The sequence below is a fragment of the Eumetopias jubatus genome, unplaced genomic scaffold, assembly GCF_037043125.1.
Source record: "Eumetopias jubatus isolate StellerSeaLion01/CBP00866 unplaced genomic scaffold, mEumJub1_p1.0 scaffold_4, whole genome shotgun sequence".
Lineage (NCBI taxonomy): Eukaryota > Metazoa > Chordata > Mammalia > Carnivora > Otariidae > Eumetopias > Eumetopias jubatus.
Genome location: NW_028274810.1, coordinates 87,547,172 through 87,563,111, shown reverse-complemented (window position 1 = coordinate 87,563,111; position 15,940 = coordinate 87,547,172). Strand labels below are relative to the sequence as shown.

General features: G+C 47.6%; 1 protein-coding gene and 1 pseudogene across 1 annotated transcript; one reads left to right on the top strand and one right to left on the bottom strand.

The window, feature by feature from the left end:
* The first annotated feature begins 1,086 nt into the window (after positions 1-1,086).
* CD52 (CD52 molecule) lies at positions 1,087-14,522 on the top strand. Its single transcript, XM_088022552.1, has 6 exons — positions 1,087-1,277; positions 1,779-1,865; positions 2,271-2,581; positions 5,430-5,580; positions 11,950-13,024; positions 14,166-14,522. The coding sequence occupies exons 5-6, from the start codon at positions 12,971-12,973 to the stop codon at positions 14,310-14,312; spliced, it is 201 nt and encodes a 66-aa protein (XP_087878678.1). The 5' UTR covers positions 1,087-1,277; positions 1,779-1,865; positions 2,271-2,581; positions 5,430-5,580; positions 11,950-12,970; the 3' UTR covers positions 14,313-14,522.
* On the bottom strand, positions 2,055-2,763 carry LOC114217088 (dynein light chain Tctex-type 1 pseudogene; annotated as a pseudogene).
* Positions 14,523-15,940: the final 1,418 nt, after the last annotated feature.

Sequence of the window (15,940 nt, the reverse complement as noted above, 5' to 3'; positions counted from 1 at the left end):
TGATTTGGGGGGAGATTATACCTCTGAGTCTCTTGTTTCCCCATCTGATCAGTACAGTACATCACATCTCGGGGGGCTTTTTTTGAATATGAATTGAAATGATGCAAGCACTTAATAAGTGTTTCCTAAATCCGAATTTCTCTGCTCACTTCTTGACAGATGGCGCCCTACAGGGATGCTCCAATCCTAATTCCTTTGTGTAAAAGTTCAGGTGAGACTCCCTTTGCCTTTTTTTTTTTTTTTTAAGATTTTTATTTATTTGAAAGAGACACAGCGAGAGAGGAAACACAAGCAGGGGGAGTGAGAGAGGGAGAAGCAGGCTTCCCGCTGAGCAGGGAGCCCGATGTGGGGCTCGATCCCAGGACTCTGGGATCATGACCTGAGCCCAAGGCAAACGCTTAACGACTGAGCCACCCAAGTGCCCCTCACTTTGCCTTTTGAAAAGACATTGACTTTGAGTGAGATATTTCCCCTCCCCAGCCTCATCTAAAAAAGTAAGATGTTAGGTTAGATCAACTAGAGGCAGTTTAATTAAGAGTATGGACTTTGGCCTCGGGAGTCCTGGCGCCTGACTTGTGTGTCCTTGAGCAAGCAAACCTTAGTTTCTTCATCCATACAATGGGTATAATACCCACCCCGCAGGGTTGCCCTGAGGATTAAATGAAATAATTTTTCACAGTACCTAGCAAACACCCATACAGAGTAAGTTTTTTTTTTTAACAGATTTTATTTATTTATTTGAGAAAGAGAGAATGAGAGAGAGAGGGAGAGAGAGAGCATGAGAGGGGGGAGGGTCAGGGAGAAGCAGACTCCCTGCTCAGCGGGGAGCCTGATGTGGGACTCGATCCCGGGACTCCAGAAAAAGGACCTGAGCCGAAGGCAGTTGCTTAACCAACTGAGCCACCCAGGCGCCCCCCAGAGCAAGTTTTCAAAAACATTTCCGGCTTTTAACTCTCTTTATCATTATCTCAAAACCTTTCAGCGGTGATGATCTAAAAATAGATGACTTCTCAGGCACCAACTTCCTTACACCTGGGCTCAACCACCAAAACTCTTGCATATCTCAGACTGCACTTTGTAATATAACCATTTGACTTTCTAATCTACTGCCGTCAGGGGAGGGCCAGCTCCTTGAGGCATTCCTTACACACCATTTGGAAGCTGAAGGGAGCTACGAATTAATGAGTGCCTTCCAAGTGCCAGATGCCAACATTATGAGGTTTACAGATGAGAAAACAAGCTCAGAGAGGTGAAGAGATTTGCTCAGGACTACGCAGGTAATCAGTAAAAGTGGATTCAACCCCAGAACTCTGCCTCCAGAATCTGTGCTCTTTCTAGAAGTTCCCACTTTGGCGAAACAGGCAAGCAAAGATAGGCCAAGGGGCAGGTGGTACAGGCCCACTGCCGAAGGGAGGGGTTCAGGTGGGAAGTGTGACTGGAAGTGAGAGGTGGGAGAGCCCTCTTGCCACTGAGCTTCTCCCTGAGGCTTTCTGGGGCTTGAGATACATGAGTTGAGAAACCTTTAGGTTATGCTGGGCCAAGTGTTTTTGGGGGGTTGGAGCCATGGTCAGCAACTTTATATTGTCACCTTGTTTATATTCATTCTGCTCTTGAAGGTAAGCAAGGATCAACAGCGTGCGAGGTGGGGGCAGGGGGTGGTCTGGCCTCATGAGCCCTGCTGTGGTCTGCCTACTGCCTCCCTCCTCAGCAAGACTGGGGAGCATGGATTGGCATTTACCCGGGCATCAGGGTTTACCACATACCTCCCTCCTACCCAGGACCTGAAGCACAGCCTAAGATCCTGGAGAAGCAGACACTCAACAAACACCTAGTTCATGTGAGAGAGGTGGGAGCCCTCTACCCTGGTAGGCCATTTTATTAGTTTTTTAAAAAAACATTTATTGGGAGAAGTCAGAGCCTTATTATAAAACAAGTATACATTTTCACATAGAAACTTGGAAAATAATTATAGCCATCATTTATCGAGGATATATTATGGGTCAGCATAACTTACCAAGTCTATAAAGCTGGGATCTGTCACTTGTAGCTGGCTGTTTTTTTTTTTTTTTAAGTGGAATTATTTATTATTCTAACCAAAGTATAAAGTATGGAAAATTAGTGTATCTGAGTCATCCAAAGAGTAGAGAAAGTTTTAAACTAGCAGATTTCAGTTTTTAGCACCTTTGAAAAGAAACAGAGTTAAGACGGGTGGCGGCACAGGCCTGAGCACCTAGGGTGACCGTCCTTGGACGTGGCTGTGCCGTTCCCAGAACAGGGCAGTCACCTGGCCGTCGTCAACGTCGTGGCTGCCACGACAAACGCTTGAAGAGAAGGAGAAGGGTGTTCGCTGGACCCCCACTGGCCGCTGGGAGAGGAGGATCGCGCAGACGCAGGAGGCTCAGATGGACAGCCCGAAGGCGCTGACGAGGCAGTACATGGTCTTGTTCTCCCACCGCACGGTGCAGGAGCCATCAGTAGAGCTGTCCGTGTGTAGAAGCAGGAACTGGCCGTGTGTAAGCCCGCTCCGTTCTTCTGCATAATCACACAGGTCACGATGTATTTAAATGGCTTTCCCAGCTTGGTGAGTTGGCTTAAAGTTTGTTCTACGACGTTTGTGGTCCACTGATTTGACTTTGCTGTGCTGATAGGCATTGCCGCGGATCGCGCTCTCCATAGCCTCTTTTACAATGTCGCTCACTTCATCAACAACAAAAGCAGCCTCCTCGCCAGCCTGGTAGTCTTCCATCTTCCCTCCTGCGCGTCGCCTCCCCGTAGCTGGCTGTTCTTGCTCAAGCTACTTCACTAGCCTCAGTTTCCCTATCTATAAAATAGAGATACTAATAGAACCCACCTCATAGGATTATTTTTTTAAAGATTTTATTTATTTATTTGAGAGAGAGAATGGGAGAGAGCATGAGCAGGGGGGAGGGGCAGAGGGAGAGGGACAAGCAGGCTTCCTGTACAGAGGGGAGCCCAACGCAGGGCTCGATCCCAGGACCCTGGGATCATGACCTGAGCCAAAGGCTTAACCGACTGAGCCACCCAGGCACCCCTTACCTCATAGGATTATTGTGCAAATTAAATCTCATAACATTGTCACATTATTTATTTTAAAAAGGTGTTTTCCAGAAACAAAGTTATGGAAACAAAACTAGATTCTAAGCTCACCTAATAGTTATTTTTCTTAGATTTCACTATCCCTCATCTTGGGTGGTGCTGGAAATCTTTGCAAGGTCTCTAGGCTCACATGGGACTTGAGTGTTGGGAGGACATTAGAGGCCACTCTGTCTAGCTTCCAAGAATTCCTTCTGGACATCTGGGGTGGGGGACACTCGACTCTGGACTGGGAGGAGGGAAGTCCTGACCAAGGCTCTCTCTGGGCCTGTTTACCCACATGCAAGATGAGGAAGTAGACCCCAGACCTGGCATTAGATGATTCTGGAAGTCTCTATTCTTGGGAATGGACAGAGTCCTCTGCTTTTAGGCCATTTCCTGAAAGACCCTTATCAATTATGACCCCTTTGGGGTTAAAGAGTTTATTGGGTCCCAGCAGCTGAGGAGGGAAAGGTAAATAATAAAGGAGAGAGAAGTCCTTGAAGTCCATACATTCCTTTCAGAATAAAACCCTGGCCATCTCTCCCATCTTCCCCTCTTCCCACCCATATCAAGGCTGATTTATGCATCTTTTATGCCCCACCATCTCTAGTTTGACTGGCATTTAGGGCCTTCAGAAGGATGCCCTCCATCCTTCTCAGTGTTCCAGAAACTATCATGCTCTCTCCTATGTTCAGGCCTCTCCTTCCAGTGAGAACATCCACCTTTGCCTTTTTTCCCTGGAAAAATCCCCCTTAATCCTTCCAGGACTGGCTCAAGTGTTCCTTCCTCCATGAATACGCCCACTCCTCCCAAGCAGAATTACACTCTGCATTCTAATGGTCCTGCTGCCATTATGGCATTTCTTCTTCAGTTTTGTGATTATTACAGTATACGTCTTCCTCTTAGACTATGAACTAAAGTGAAGAGACCCTCACTCATTCATCTTGCCTGATACACAGTAGGTGTCAATAAATTGCCTGAAATGGATGGATGGGTAGATGGGCAGATGGATGGACGGGTGGAGGAAGATTTACCTTAAGGTGCTCTGTGGTACTGTTAGATCACAGCCCTCTCTTAGTGGGGATGAAAGATGCAGGGCAGACCATATTGTAATATGTGCAGCAACCCCCTTCCCTTCCCTCCCAGGGCTTAGACCCCAGTGATAGGTAATTGAGGGCTCCTCCTGCTTCTCTCCTGAAGCAACACCCCTCCAGGGGCCTCAAGACTCCTGCCCCCTCCCTCCCCACTTCCTGGCTTTCTCTCACCAGTTTTCACTCTCAGTTCTTTTTTCTTTCTTTCCTTTTAGCCGGGGATGGAGGCCCCTAAGTGCCCACCCAGGTTTTTCTAAAGCTTGCAACAGGAGGCTTAAAACCATAGAAGGGAAGTAGAGGGGTTTTCTTTTACTACCTGGCATGCGAATGAGGCACAAAATAGACAAAGGAAGGGTGAGTGGGTGAGGCTAGAGCTGGGCTTCAGGGACAACCACTGGATCCTCGAAGAGGGAGAGGGGCAGGGAATCAGTGACTTCTAGGGCAGCCCCAGAGGTTACATACATAGCTGTGGCTTCAGACAGACCTGTGTTCAAGTTCAAATGAGGCTGGCTCCACCATTTACTCCCTTGGACAGGTCACTTAATATCTAAGCCTCAGTTTCTTCATCAGGAAAATGGAGATAATTAGAAAGTCTATCGCAGAGCCCCACTGAGAGAATAAAGTGAGAGAATGTATAAAGAATAGAGCACCATCTAAGCAGCTTTGTGATTTATCTCATCCTCCACCCCTCCCTGGGACTTCATGGCCATCCCCACTCCAAATCCCTTCTGCTACAGTTTAGTCACCGGCTTGTCTCTCCCCTAGCCCTCCTCCCATCCATCCTAGATTGATACTGTGAAAATTAATAAAGGGAAACCTCACTAAAATGTAGTCGGGAGGCCCAGAAGGGGAGCTCTCATGCCATATCACTCAAGGCCAATTACAGGAAGAATTGTCAATTGCGGACCCCAAGAAAATTAGTGTCCACAGGAAAGAATCATCAATTACAGGCCCTAACAGGAAGAGGGGTATATTGCATTTCCTACAAGAAAACAACTACTCCAACAACTCAGCCAATGAGAAACTGTCACCACCTTGAACTCATGCTTTTCTTCATTGGACTTTTGTTCAAAACAACTCCTCCCAACTTTTTCCTTCTTCTCCATAAAATAATGTTTCTCTCCTTTGTTGGACTAGCCTATGGTATTTGCTGTAAGTTGTTTGTCCTAAAGTGTAATTCTCTACTTATGCCCAAATAAACCCATTTTTGCTGGTAAAATAACTGACAGTTTTATTTTCAAGGTTAACATCACCTGGTGTCAGAAGTGGGATCCAGAGACGACCCTATCCCCTCCCCACTGCCCAACAACTCCAAGGCTGGTGAGCGAGCAGGTGCCAGTACCCACCGTGACCACTGAGCTCGCTGCTTTCTTACTGACACTGGAGCTTGAAGGTGAGTCTCTGCTGGAATTTGAGCTCCACTCTCATTGTGTTTTGTGCTCTCCAGGCTTTATTCAAGATCTGTTTTAAGGATTTGTCCTTTCTGAGAGTACTTGTCTGGCTTTTGGTTTGAATGCTTTGGGGAACTGGGCTATTCCTATTGGAACTATGCTGTTTAGGATTTTTTTCTCCCCCCTCTAGAAAAGCCTGTAAGAACTGGGATCCCAGTAATCAAAATGCTTTGAGAGTGCATCCCCCCTTTCTGGCACCCCAGCTGGTTTTATGTTTAAAAATTTCAGTCCCTTTTCATGTGCATTTCTAACTAAATGGATCACTTAATCAAAAGTAATTTGGAACACAAATGCTCATTATGGGGAGCTTTCAATCACCCCAAACTTACTTTTCTCAAAACTGAATTGAACAGCTATGGTTCTAAAATTGTCAAAATGACATGAAATGCCTCTTTTGCTGTTTTAAAGCTTCCAAATGTTGTCAGGAATCTAAAATTGCCTCTCTACAAAGCACAATTTCTGGACTGAGGGAAACAAACAACTAAAGATAAAAGGGCTTATGAGTCCTCTCTTTTTCCCTCCCCCGTTTCCTTTGTTTCCAAACACACAGTCCCTTTAAAGTTAAGTCTTCTGAGGATTCAGATAACCCCCAATGTCTTCTGTTCCCTGGATGAAGGCCAAATTGTGAGCCATAGTTAAAGGGTTTCTTATGAAACTGACTGAGGACCCTCATACGTTTGCTGAAGAACTAATAGCTATTCAAACTTACCAACCTGGTTTCTCAGATTTATATCAGTTAGTTTGTTGCTGAGGACCAGACCAAACCTTGGCTAAAACTTGCCTGATGGGCATATCATGAACAGGATTTAAAAAAAACAAGCCCCTAACTTATGGCTAGAATACTTGCTGAAAACCTCCACTGAGCAATGGTGATAGCTTTCCCCAAGCCTCTTAATTGGGACAAAATTCAGGCTTGCACACAAAAGTCTGATGAACCTGTTCATGACGATCGTAATCAACTTCACATTGTTTTCAAAGAAAACTCTGGTCTTCCTTTAGATGCTGGATCCTCTCAGGGAGACTTTCTTTATTAATGGGCTGAACCAGGATCTTTCTCTTTCAGTTAAAAGGACCAGGATGGAATGGGAAACTGTGTCCACTCTAGATTTAGTTAATTTGGCAAACCAGGTCACTTGCACCCTGGATGAGTCACCTAAAAGAAAGACTGCTAAAATTAATTTTCCACTCTGGCAAATCAGACCCCTAAACAAGACCAAAAAATGTCCTAGTTTCAGCTATTATTGCAAAGGGCCAGGACATTGGAGAAAAGATGGTTACAAACTCAAGTGCCCCCCGGCATCTTTAGCCCCCTAGCCAGCCTTTCCAATGTCCTCCCAATTCCCAACTGTCGGGGCTCTGAGGAACTACAGAGGCTCTTCCCAGTCCTTCCTCTTTATCAGCTCAGAGAAACCACTCTCTAGAATGAGAGTGAATCTCTGTCCTTATAGAGATACCAGCCCTACACTATCAGTGCTCAGCCCCACTGCAATAAAAGAGCACCTGCCTTGGGGCACTAAAACAGTTTGCTCACTTTGGCGGCACATACACTAGAACTGGAATGATAGAGAGATTAGTCTGTCCCCTGCACAAGGAGTACTAAACAGCTCAAATGGAGGGGTCTCTAGTAAACCTCAACAAGTTCCTCTGTACCTATTCTCTTTCATTTTGGCTCTTTGAGAGACACACCTTTTTCTCTGAAGTTCTTCTGTCTCTATTCATTTATTAGGCCAAGATTTCTATTTTATTTTTAAGATTTTATTTATTTATTTATTTGAGAGAGAGAGAGAGGGCACAAGTGTGGGGAGGAGCAGAGGTACAGGAACAAGCAGACTTGCTCTGCCCAATGCAGGGCTTGATTCTATGACCCTGAGACCAGGACCTGAGCCAAAATCAAGAATCAGACACTCAATGGACTGAGACACCCAGGCACCCCATCAGGCCAAGATTTCTTTTTTTTTTTTAAGATTTTGTTTATTTATTTGAGAGAGAGAATGAGAGATAGAGAGCACGAGAGGGAAGAGGGTCAGAGGGAGAGGCAGACTCCCTGCTGAGCAGGGAGCCCGATGCGGGACTTGATCCCGGGACTCCAGGATCATGACCTGAGCCGAAGGCAGTCGCTTAACCAACTGAGCCACCCAGGCGCCCAGGCCAAGATTTCTTGAGAGAACTACCATGCCAGAATTTCCTTCTCCCAAAAGGGGGAAATAATTCTAGAATTTGACGGTAGCCATCAAAATAGCTAAGCAAGTGAATTAATGAGTTTTGACTTTTTAAATTTGCTCTACTTCTAATGGCACGATAGCTGAATCTGGGGACAATGATCATTAGTCCCTGTTGGATCAGGTACCACCCTTCTTATGGGCAAAATCTTCAGCTGATATTGGCAGAATCCATAGAGCCTACCTCCCCTGCCCCACCTATCCAAAATACAATCTGTTGGCACTGCTCCCAGACACTTTAAATGGCCCAATGGACCTTTGAGTTTTGACACTTGCCCTGTCTCATCAATATAAATATGTTTTAGTCGTGATTTGTGTGGGGTGTTTTTTGTTTTGTGTGTGTGTGTGTGTGTGTGTGTCTGTGTGTGTCTGTGTGTGGTTTTTTTAAAGATTTTACTTATTTATTTGACGGAGAGAGACACAGCGAGAGAGGGAACACAAGCAGGGGGAGTGGGAGAGGGAGAAGCAGGCCTCCCGCTGAGCAGGGAGCCCGATGCGGGGCTCGATCCCAGGACCCTGGGATCATGACCTGAGCCAAAGGCAGATGCTTAATGACTGAGCCACCCAGGCGCCCCCATGGTTTGTGTGTTTTCTCACTGAATTGAAATCTTCCCTTGTAGACAGGCCATTGCCTCTTCTGTGGCTAAAATTCTGTTAGAAAAGATTATCCCTATCTGGGGAACCCCTCCTGAATATCATAGTGATTGGGGAACCCGTTTTACTGGGCAGGTGCTTTGACAAGTCTGTGCTGTTTGGCCAGTTTTGCAATACTTTCATTGTCCATGCCATCCTAAATCCTCAGGGCTAGTCGAACATGGCACTATTAAAACTCAATTGGCAAATTTGTAGAAACCCTCCAAATACCTTGGCCTGACGCATTGCTATTTTTCCTTCTAAATCTCAGATCCACCCCCTTGGGAACACATAGATTCTCACCCTTTGAGATAGTTACAGTAGGTCCAATGCACTTGTCCCCTGCCTCCTTTGACCCACAATTAATAAAAGAAGTTGTACTTCAATATGGTAAAGGCTTAATTTCTTCCATTAAAAATAACCACGCTGGGTGGTACTGGCACCAAAACAGACACATAGATCAGTGGAACAGAATAGAGAACCCAGAAATGGACCCTCAACTCTATGGTCAACTAATCTTTGACAAAGCAGAAAAGAATATCTTCAACAAATGGTGTTGGGGAAATTGGACAGCCGCAGGCAGAAGAATGAAACTGGACCATTTTCTTACACCATACACAGAAAAAAACTCAAAATGGATGAAAGACCTAAATGTGAGACATGAATCCATCAAAATCCTAGAGGAGAACACAAGCAGCAACCCCTGTGACCTTGGCTGCAGCAACTTCTCTCTAGACACGTCTCCAAAGGCAAGGGAAGCAAGGGCAAAAATGAACTATTGGGACTTCATCAAGCTAAAAAGCTTTTGCACAGGAAAGGAAACAGTTGACAAAACCAAAAGACAACTGACAGAATGGGGAAGATATTTGCAAATGTCTTATCAGATGAAGGGCTAGTATCCAAAATCTATAAAGAACTTAATCAAACTCAACACTCAAAAAACAAATAACCCAGTCAAGAAATGGGCAGAAGACATGAACAGACATTTCTCCAAAGAAGACATATAAATGGCCAATGGAAACATAAAACATTCTCAACATCACTCGGCATCAGGAAAATACAAATCAAAACCACAATGAGATATCACCTCACACCAGTCAGAATGGCTAAGATTAATGACTCAGGAAATGACAGATGTTGGTGAGGATGTGGAGAAAGGGGAACCCTCCTACACTGCTGGTGGGAATGCAAGCTGGGGCAGCCACTCTGGAAAACAGTATGGAGGTTCCTCAAAAAGTTTAAAATAGAGCTATCCTATGACCCAGCAATGGCATTACTAGGTATTTACCCAAAAGATACAAGCGTAGTGATCCAAAGGGGCACCTGCACTCCAATGTTTATAGTAGCAATGTTCACAATAGCCAAACTATGGAAAGCCCAGATGTCCATCAACAAAATGAATGGATAAAGAAGATGTGATATATACATACAATGGAATATTACTCAGGCATCAAAAAAATGAAATCTTACCATTTGCAATGACATGGATGGAACTAGAAGGTATTATGCTAAGTGCAATGAGTCAATTAGGGAAAGCCAGTTATCATATGATTTCACTCATATGAGGAATTTAAGAAAGAAAACAGGATCATAGGGGAAGGGAGGGAAAAATAAAATAAGACAAAATCAGAGAGGGAGACAAACCATAAAAGACTCTTAACTATAGGAAACAAACTGAGGGTTGCTGGAGGGGAGGGGGGTGGGGGGATGGGGTAACTGGGTGATGGGCATTTAGGAGGGCATGTGATGTAATGAGCACTGGGTGTTCTATGCAACTGATCAGCCACTGAACTCTACCTCTAAAACTAATAATATACTATATGTTAACTAATTGAATATAAATTAAATTAAACAAATAATAACCATGCTGGTGCACCTGGGTGTCTCAGTCAGTTAAGTGTCCAACTCTTGATTTTGACTCAGGTCACCATCTCAGGGTTGTGATTGTTAGCCCCAGGTCAGGCTCCATGCTGGGTGTGGAGCCTGCTTAAGATTCTCTCTCGCCCTCTCCCTCTGCCCCTCCCCCCACCTTCTCTAAATAAGCAAACAAATAAATAAAGAAATAGAATAACCATGCTTTGGTAGAGCAATCTTTTCATCTTGCGCTCTTGGGAGATGAAGACCTTAAACACCATACCCTGCAACCTGGAGATTTTGTCTATTGGAAAAGAGACATTCCAGAAAGACTTTTCAACCTCGCGGGAAAGGCCCCTCTCAGGTGTTCCTAGCCAAACTCCCGGGCCTAGACTCTTGGATTCACATGACACAAGTTCGGAAAGCACGAAACCCTGATTGGACCCGCCCACCACCTGGTGACCTGAAAGTCAGGATTTCCCGGAGTCTGAGCCGACCACATCCGACAGTGTTGCCAAGATGTCCAGACTGGGCCTGTTAGAAGGTTCAGGATTCATAAAAGTCTCTCTTTTTCATGTGAACTCTTAACAGACTCTGAATTCTTATCCAAATTCATATTTTCTGAATTTACAGCCTTACCAGCTATATTACTGATAACACATTTCATGTCAAAGAGTCCTTTTGAGATAAGAATACTGTGGGTTTTTGTTTTTTTTTAAGATTTTATTTATTTATTTGACAGAGAGAGAGAGACAGCGAGAAAGGGAAGGTGAGCAGGGAGCCCGATGCGGGGCTCGATCCCAGGACCTTGGGAACATGACCTGAGCCGAAGGCAGACGCTTAACCACTGAGCCACCCAGGCGCCCCAAGAATACCGTTTTAAAAACATATTTGAAGTTTTGCTGTTTTGCAAAAATTTAACCAACTATTGCTTCATGGTCATACCTGCACTGTGTCTTCACAAATGCCCTCTGTGAATTCTTTCAAAGGGCCCTTGCGGTATTCACTGTTTTGCGTTCATGGCCAAGTTAAGAAGGCACTTCCAGGAGGCATAGGTCATTGGGGGTTTGCCTCCACAGGGGGAACTTTTCTCCCCTATGTTGGAATAAATGCCAATATTTTTCAGTTGGCTACTTTCAGGGCTAGGGTCCTGGTTTGGAACCACAAATTGTATCTTTGGAATTGTCGTATTACTTTTGATTCTGTACTTGTTGCCTGCCAGGCCTTTCTAAAATGATATAGCCAAAAAGGAGATGATCTCCGATACTACGTTCTTGATAAATGTGAACTAAAGGTGGGAAGTGCCTGATAGTTCTCCTGCTTCCCCTCCTCCTTCCTCAAATGGGAATTTCCAACCTGTACAGTTTCCTTGATTTGGGAAATGACCCCGAGGGAAGGCCCCTTCTGGCACTGGGGGACAAAAGGTCACTGAATTAGGAAAACCGGACTCTTGATCAGGGATGCTTTTGGAGAAAGATCTTGATCACAAGGAGGGAAGTGTGGAAAGAAAAGGAAACCTTACTAAAATGGAGCGGAGAGGCCAGCAGGGGGAGCTCTCAGGCCATATCACCCAACCTCAATTACAGAAAGACTTGTCGGTTACAGGCCCCAACAGGAAAAGGGAAGCAGACCACCCCAGCAGCTCAGCCAATGAGAAACCACCACCCTGGACTTGCCGCCTTCTCTCCTTTAGACTTCTGTTCAAAACAACTCCTCCCAACTTCCTCCTCCTTCTCCGTTAAATAAGGTTTCTCTCCTTTGTTGGGCTAGCCTCTGGGTTTTGGTGTAGCTTGCTGGCCCTGAATTGCAATTCTCTTCTATTCCCGAATAAACCCGTTTTGGATCAAATAACTGTTTCATTGTTAAGATCAGCAATACAAACTACCCATCTGCTATTTTCTGTATCCAAATCACAAAATTCTAGGCCTTAAAATAATCATCCACTCCAGTCTTCTCACTTGAAAGGTGAAACCTGAGGCCTGGAGGGAATGGGCTCACCCAGAAGTTAGGTCTCCGGATTCCTAAAGCTGTGCTCCTTTGATTTCGCAGAAATCTATTAACCCTAAGTTTTCATGGTCCCCAAACGTTCATTCTGAAACTGTGGAGCCAGCTACAACCTTACCTTGAAACCTAAGCCTATCTCAGCCTCTTTTTTAGCTCCTATCCCCTGCTCCAATATTCTTAATTATATTGCATTTAATCCTCTGGCAGCTCTTGGTGTTAAAGATTCCGAGAGGCACAGTTGCTAGCCCAGGTCTCAGGGTGGATAGGTAATTAGACCAAGATTCACTCCCCATTCTGCAAGACGCCCAGCTCAGGGCCCTGCTCACTAGCCCACAGAGGCTCCCTTGGTTTGCCCACCTCCCATCCCGACACTTCCTTCAGTCCCTATCCAGAACCTACCATCTACAGTGGGCCTTAGAACCTAGGGCCTGGTGTCCTCAGTCATGAGGTCTGTAGAAAGGTAGAAGCACCCCACCCCACACCCATAGGCCCTCCTTCTTCCTGCTTCTACCCCGCCTCCCCTGCCTCCTGGTTCAAAAGCAGCCAAGCCAAGAGGCCTGCAGACAAGCCTGCGCTCATCTCTAGAAGCTGCTACCAAGACAGCCACCAAAATTCTCCAAAGATGAAGGGCTCCTTCTTCCTCCTACTCACCATCAGTCTCCTGGTTCTGATGCAGGTAAGAACAGCCCCTTGGAGCACCCTGACACCACCACCCAGGACTCCCCAGACCTGCCTGGTAGGGGAGGGAAGAAATGCAGGCTCCTGGGCATTCAGCCTTCTTCCAGGAGAACAGAGGGTCCCAGCAGGAGAACCCAGGACTCAGGGGGCCTGGTCCCAGCATTCCAGCCCTTCTGGCTGGGCACAGACTGCTTGAGGCTGGGGAGCGTTCGCAGGGTGCCAGGCACAGTGAGGCCCACGGGGGGGTGATGTGGAATAGGAATGACGAGGCTTGGGGAGACAGCTCAGAGCGAGGATGGCATCAATCCCCAGGAAAGCTGGGGAAGTGGCCCTGTTGGGAAGGGGCAAGGACAGGTTCAAGGGGAGCCAGATCTGGTCCTGGAGATAGCAGGGAACCACCCCAGGCAGAAAAGCCTGTGTGTTCTGGAATGCAAAGAAGATAGAAATCTCCCACTCCAGAAACAGCTGGAGTCTCAAAATCAACTGCTATTCCAGGAGGCAGCTTGGGAGCATCCCATGTGCCCTAAGGGTGCTAGTCCGCATAGGAGACCAGAGCCATCAAGTTCTAGATCAAGAACAGCTTGATCAGGCATCAAGAACAGCCTGATCACCATCAAAAACAGCTTCGTCTCCATCAGGAGCAGCTTTACTTGTAGACTGGTCAAGCATTGAGAACAGTTTGATCACCATCTGGCGATTTCCTCGGGCAAGAGGTCACACCTTCCCCACCTCCTCGCCCACCCACACTTTGCCAGTTTCTTCTCCCCAGCCCTGTCTCACACGACCTCAAGACTGTGATGGGCTCATTTCAGAAGATGAGGAAGCAGGCTCAGAGAGGCTAAGCCCCTAGCCCAGCTAGTCAGGTCAAGGGCTGAGACCACAGTTTCCTGTCTCCCACATGCTAGAGGCGCTGGTGGCTTGGCGGAGATGAGAGGAAGCTTCCATGGGAGGCAGGGGAGGGACCGCCTTTGACCCTGCCTGTGTCAAGGCAGGAAGGTCCTGTCCCCACAGGACCTTGTGGCAGAAGTCGTGGTCACGGGGGACAGAGAACAGAGAACTATTGTATCAGGGTAGGGGCACTAGGTCTCTAAATGACCTGAGCTTCGAAAGCCCCTGAGCTTGTTCCACTTCTCTTGCAGGTAGAAACTGGAGTCCTGGGAAATGGTACCACTGCTGCCACCACCAAGAAACCCAAGAGTGTGTCCCCAGCACTCAGCAACCTGGGCGGTGGCAGTGTCTTTCTCTTCCTGGCCAACACCCTCATCCAGCTCTTCTACCTCAGCTGAGGTGACATGCCTCCGCCCTAGCCCCGGGCCCCATTAGACATCTGCCACCATCACTAGCAAGAGAAGCCCCCCGCCCCACCACCACCACGTCCCCGGGAGGGGTTGATGCCAGAGATGCCCAGGCTGTGGGAATTGAGAGGCAGTGCCTTGGAGCTATGGAGGGGCAAGCGCCACCCAGCTGGGGATGAATAAAGTTGTCATGTACTTGGAGTGGGGTCCTGTGTGTGGTCACTGCACATCGCTGGGCTCCAAAAGCCTGGTTGGCAGCAGCACCAAGGATCTTCCCTTGCCCCCATCAGCAGGAGAGGTAGCACCAGAGAGCTCCTACCCTAGCGTTCCCGCCCCAGAATCCCAGGGCGGAGGCCTCTCCCCTCAGGATCACCTTGCAGGGACATGGCCCAGAATCTGCCAGCCTCTTTAGTTGCATGTGCTTCACCCAGCCCTGGGTTTTTGGGAATGACAGTCCCAGAGGGCCCGCACCCCCATCCTGCCCCTGGACATCCCCAGTTGCAGAAACTCAGAGAGTCCCTCACCCTATACCTGGGTGTCTTCAGAATGGCAGACTCAGAGACTCACTCCCTCAGGCTCTTGGGCTCTCAGCCCCACAGGCACTCTCCTGTCCTCACCGGACACTGGACACTGGTCCACCAGGGGTGCTGAGAAGGATGAAGAGGAGGCCGTCCACTTGTACCCCACTGAACCCAGGCTGAGAAGGCAGGAAGGACACACAGCTGCTCTAACCACTTCTAGCCTCCTGGGTCTGCAGTGGGGGTACTGGGAGCTGCAAGGAGGGAAGGGAGCCCCATAGAAGGCCCCAGGGGCCTTGAGCTTCTCTGTCTCTTCCTAGAGGACCTTGACCAAGGGGCTGAGAAGTGCCTGCTAGATCGGGGGATGGAGGGAGCTGTTCCTCTTCTATGTCCTGCCTTTTCTAGGCTGGGTTAAGAACCCAGACTCCCTGTCCTGGCTTCTTTGCCTGAGATGCCAAACCTTTGGGCCTTTAGACCGGGGTTGGGGGAAATTAAGAGGGATGCTGGTGGGCAAGGTCCTTGGGGGTGTGTCTCCCATTCACCTCTCCTGCCTGGCCCGCTGCAACTCCTTCACACTGAACTTCCAAGTCTTCACCCCTCGACTTATCTGCATCCCTAGAACACTTTTCCTCTGCCACCCTCTAGCCTGGCTGACTCCTTCCCCTCCTCCACATCTCAGCTGAGCATCCCTTCCTCCCAGCGGCCTGCCCTGTGCCCCTAAGTGGTTCAGGTACCTCCTCTGTGCATCCTTCTGCTTCCCTTCCTACCCTACCACTGAGTGTATCACCCTACCTGTTGGAATCCTCCACTAGCCTGTGAGTTCTCTGAGGGCAGGTACCAAGGGGGTTGGCTTCTGTTTGTGCCCCACAGCTCAGGGGACCCATTTGGACCTGGCTCAGAGCCGGCTCTTGGAACCCATCATTTGGGGTGACAGCAATAAAAGACCACACTCCTCAGTTCGTCTGGGCCCAGGGCTCCCTCTGGTGGCCGAGGGAGGCCTTACACCTGAGCCCCAGAACCAGAGCTGGGAGGAAAGGAGGGCAAGTATAGGGCAAAGAAGGCAGGGGAACAAATCCTCACCCCATCCCCAAATATCAAGGT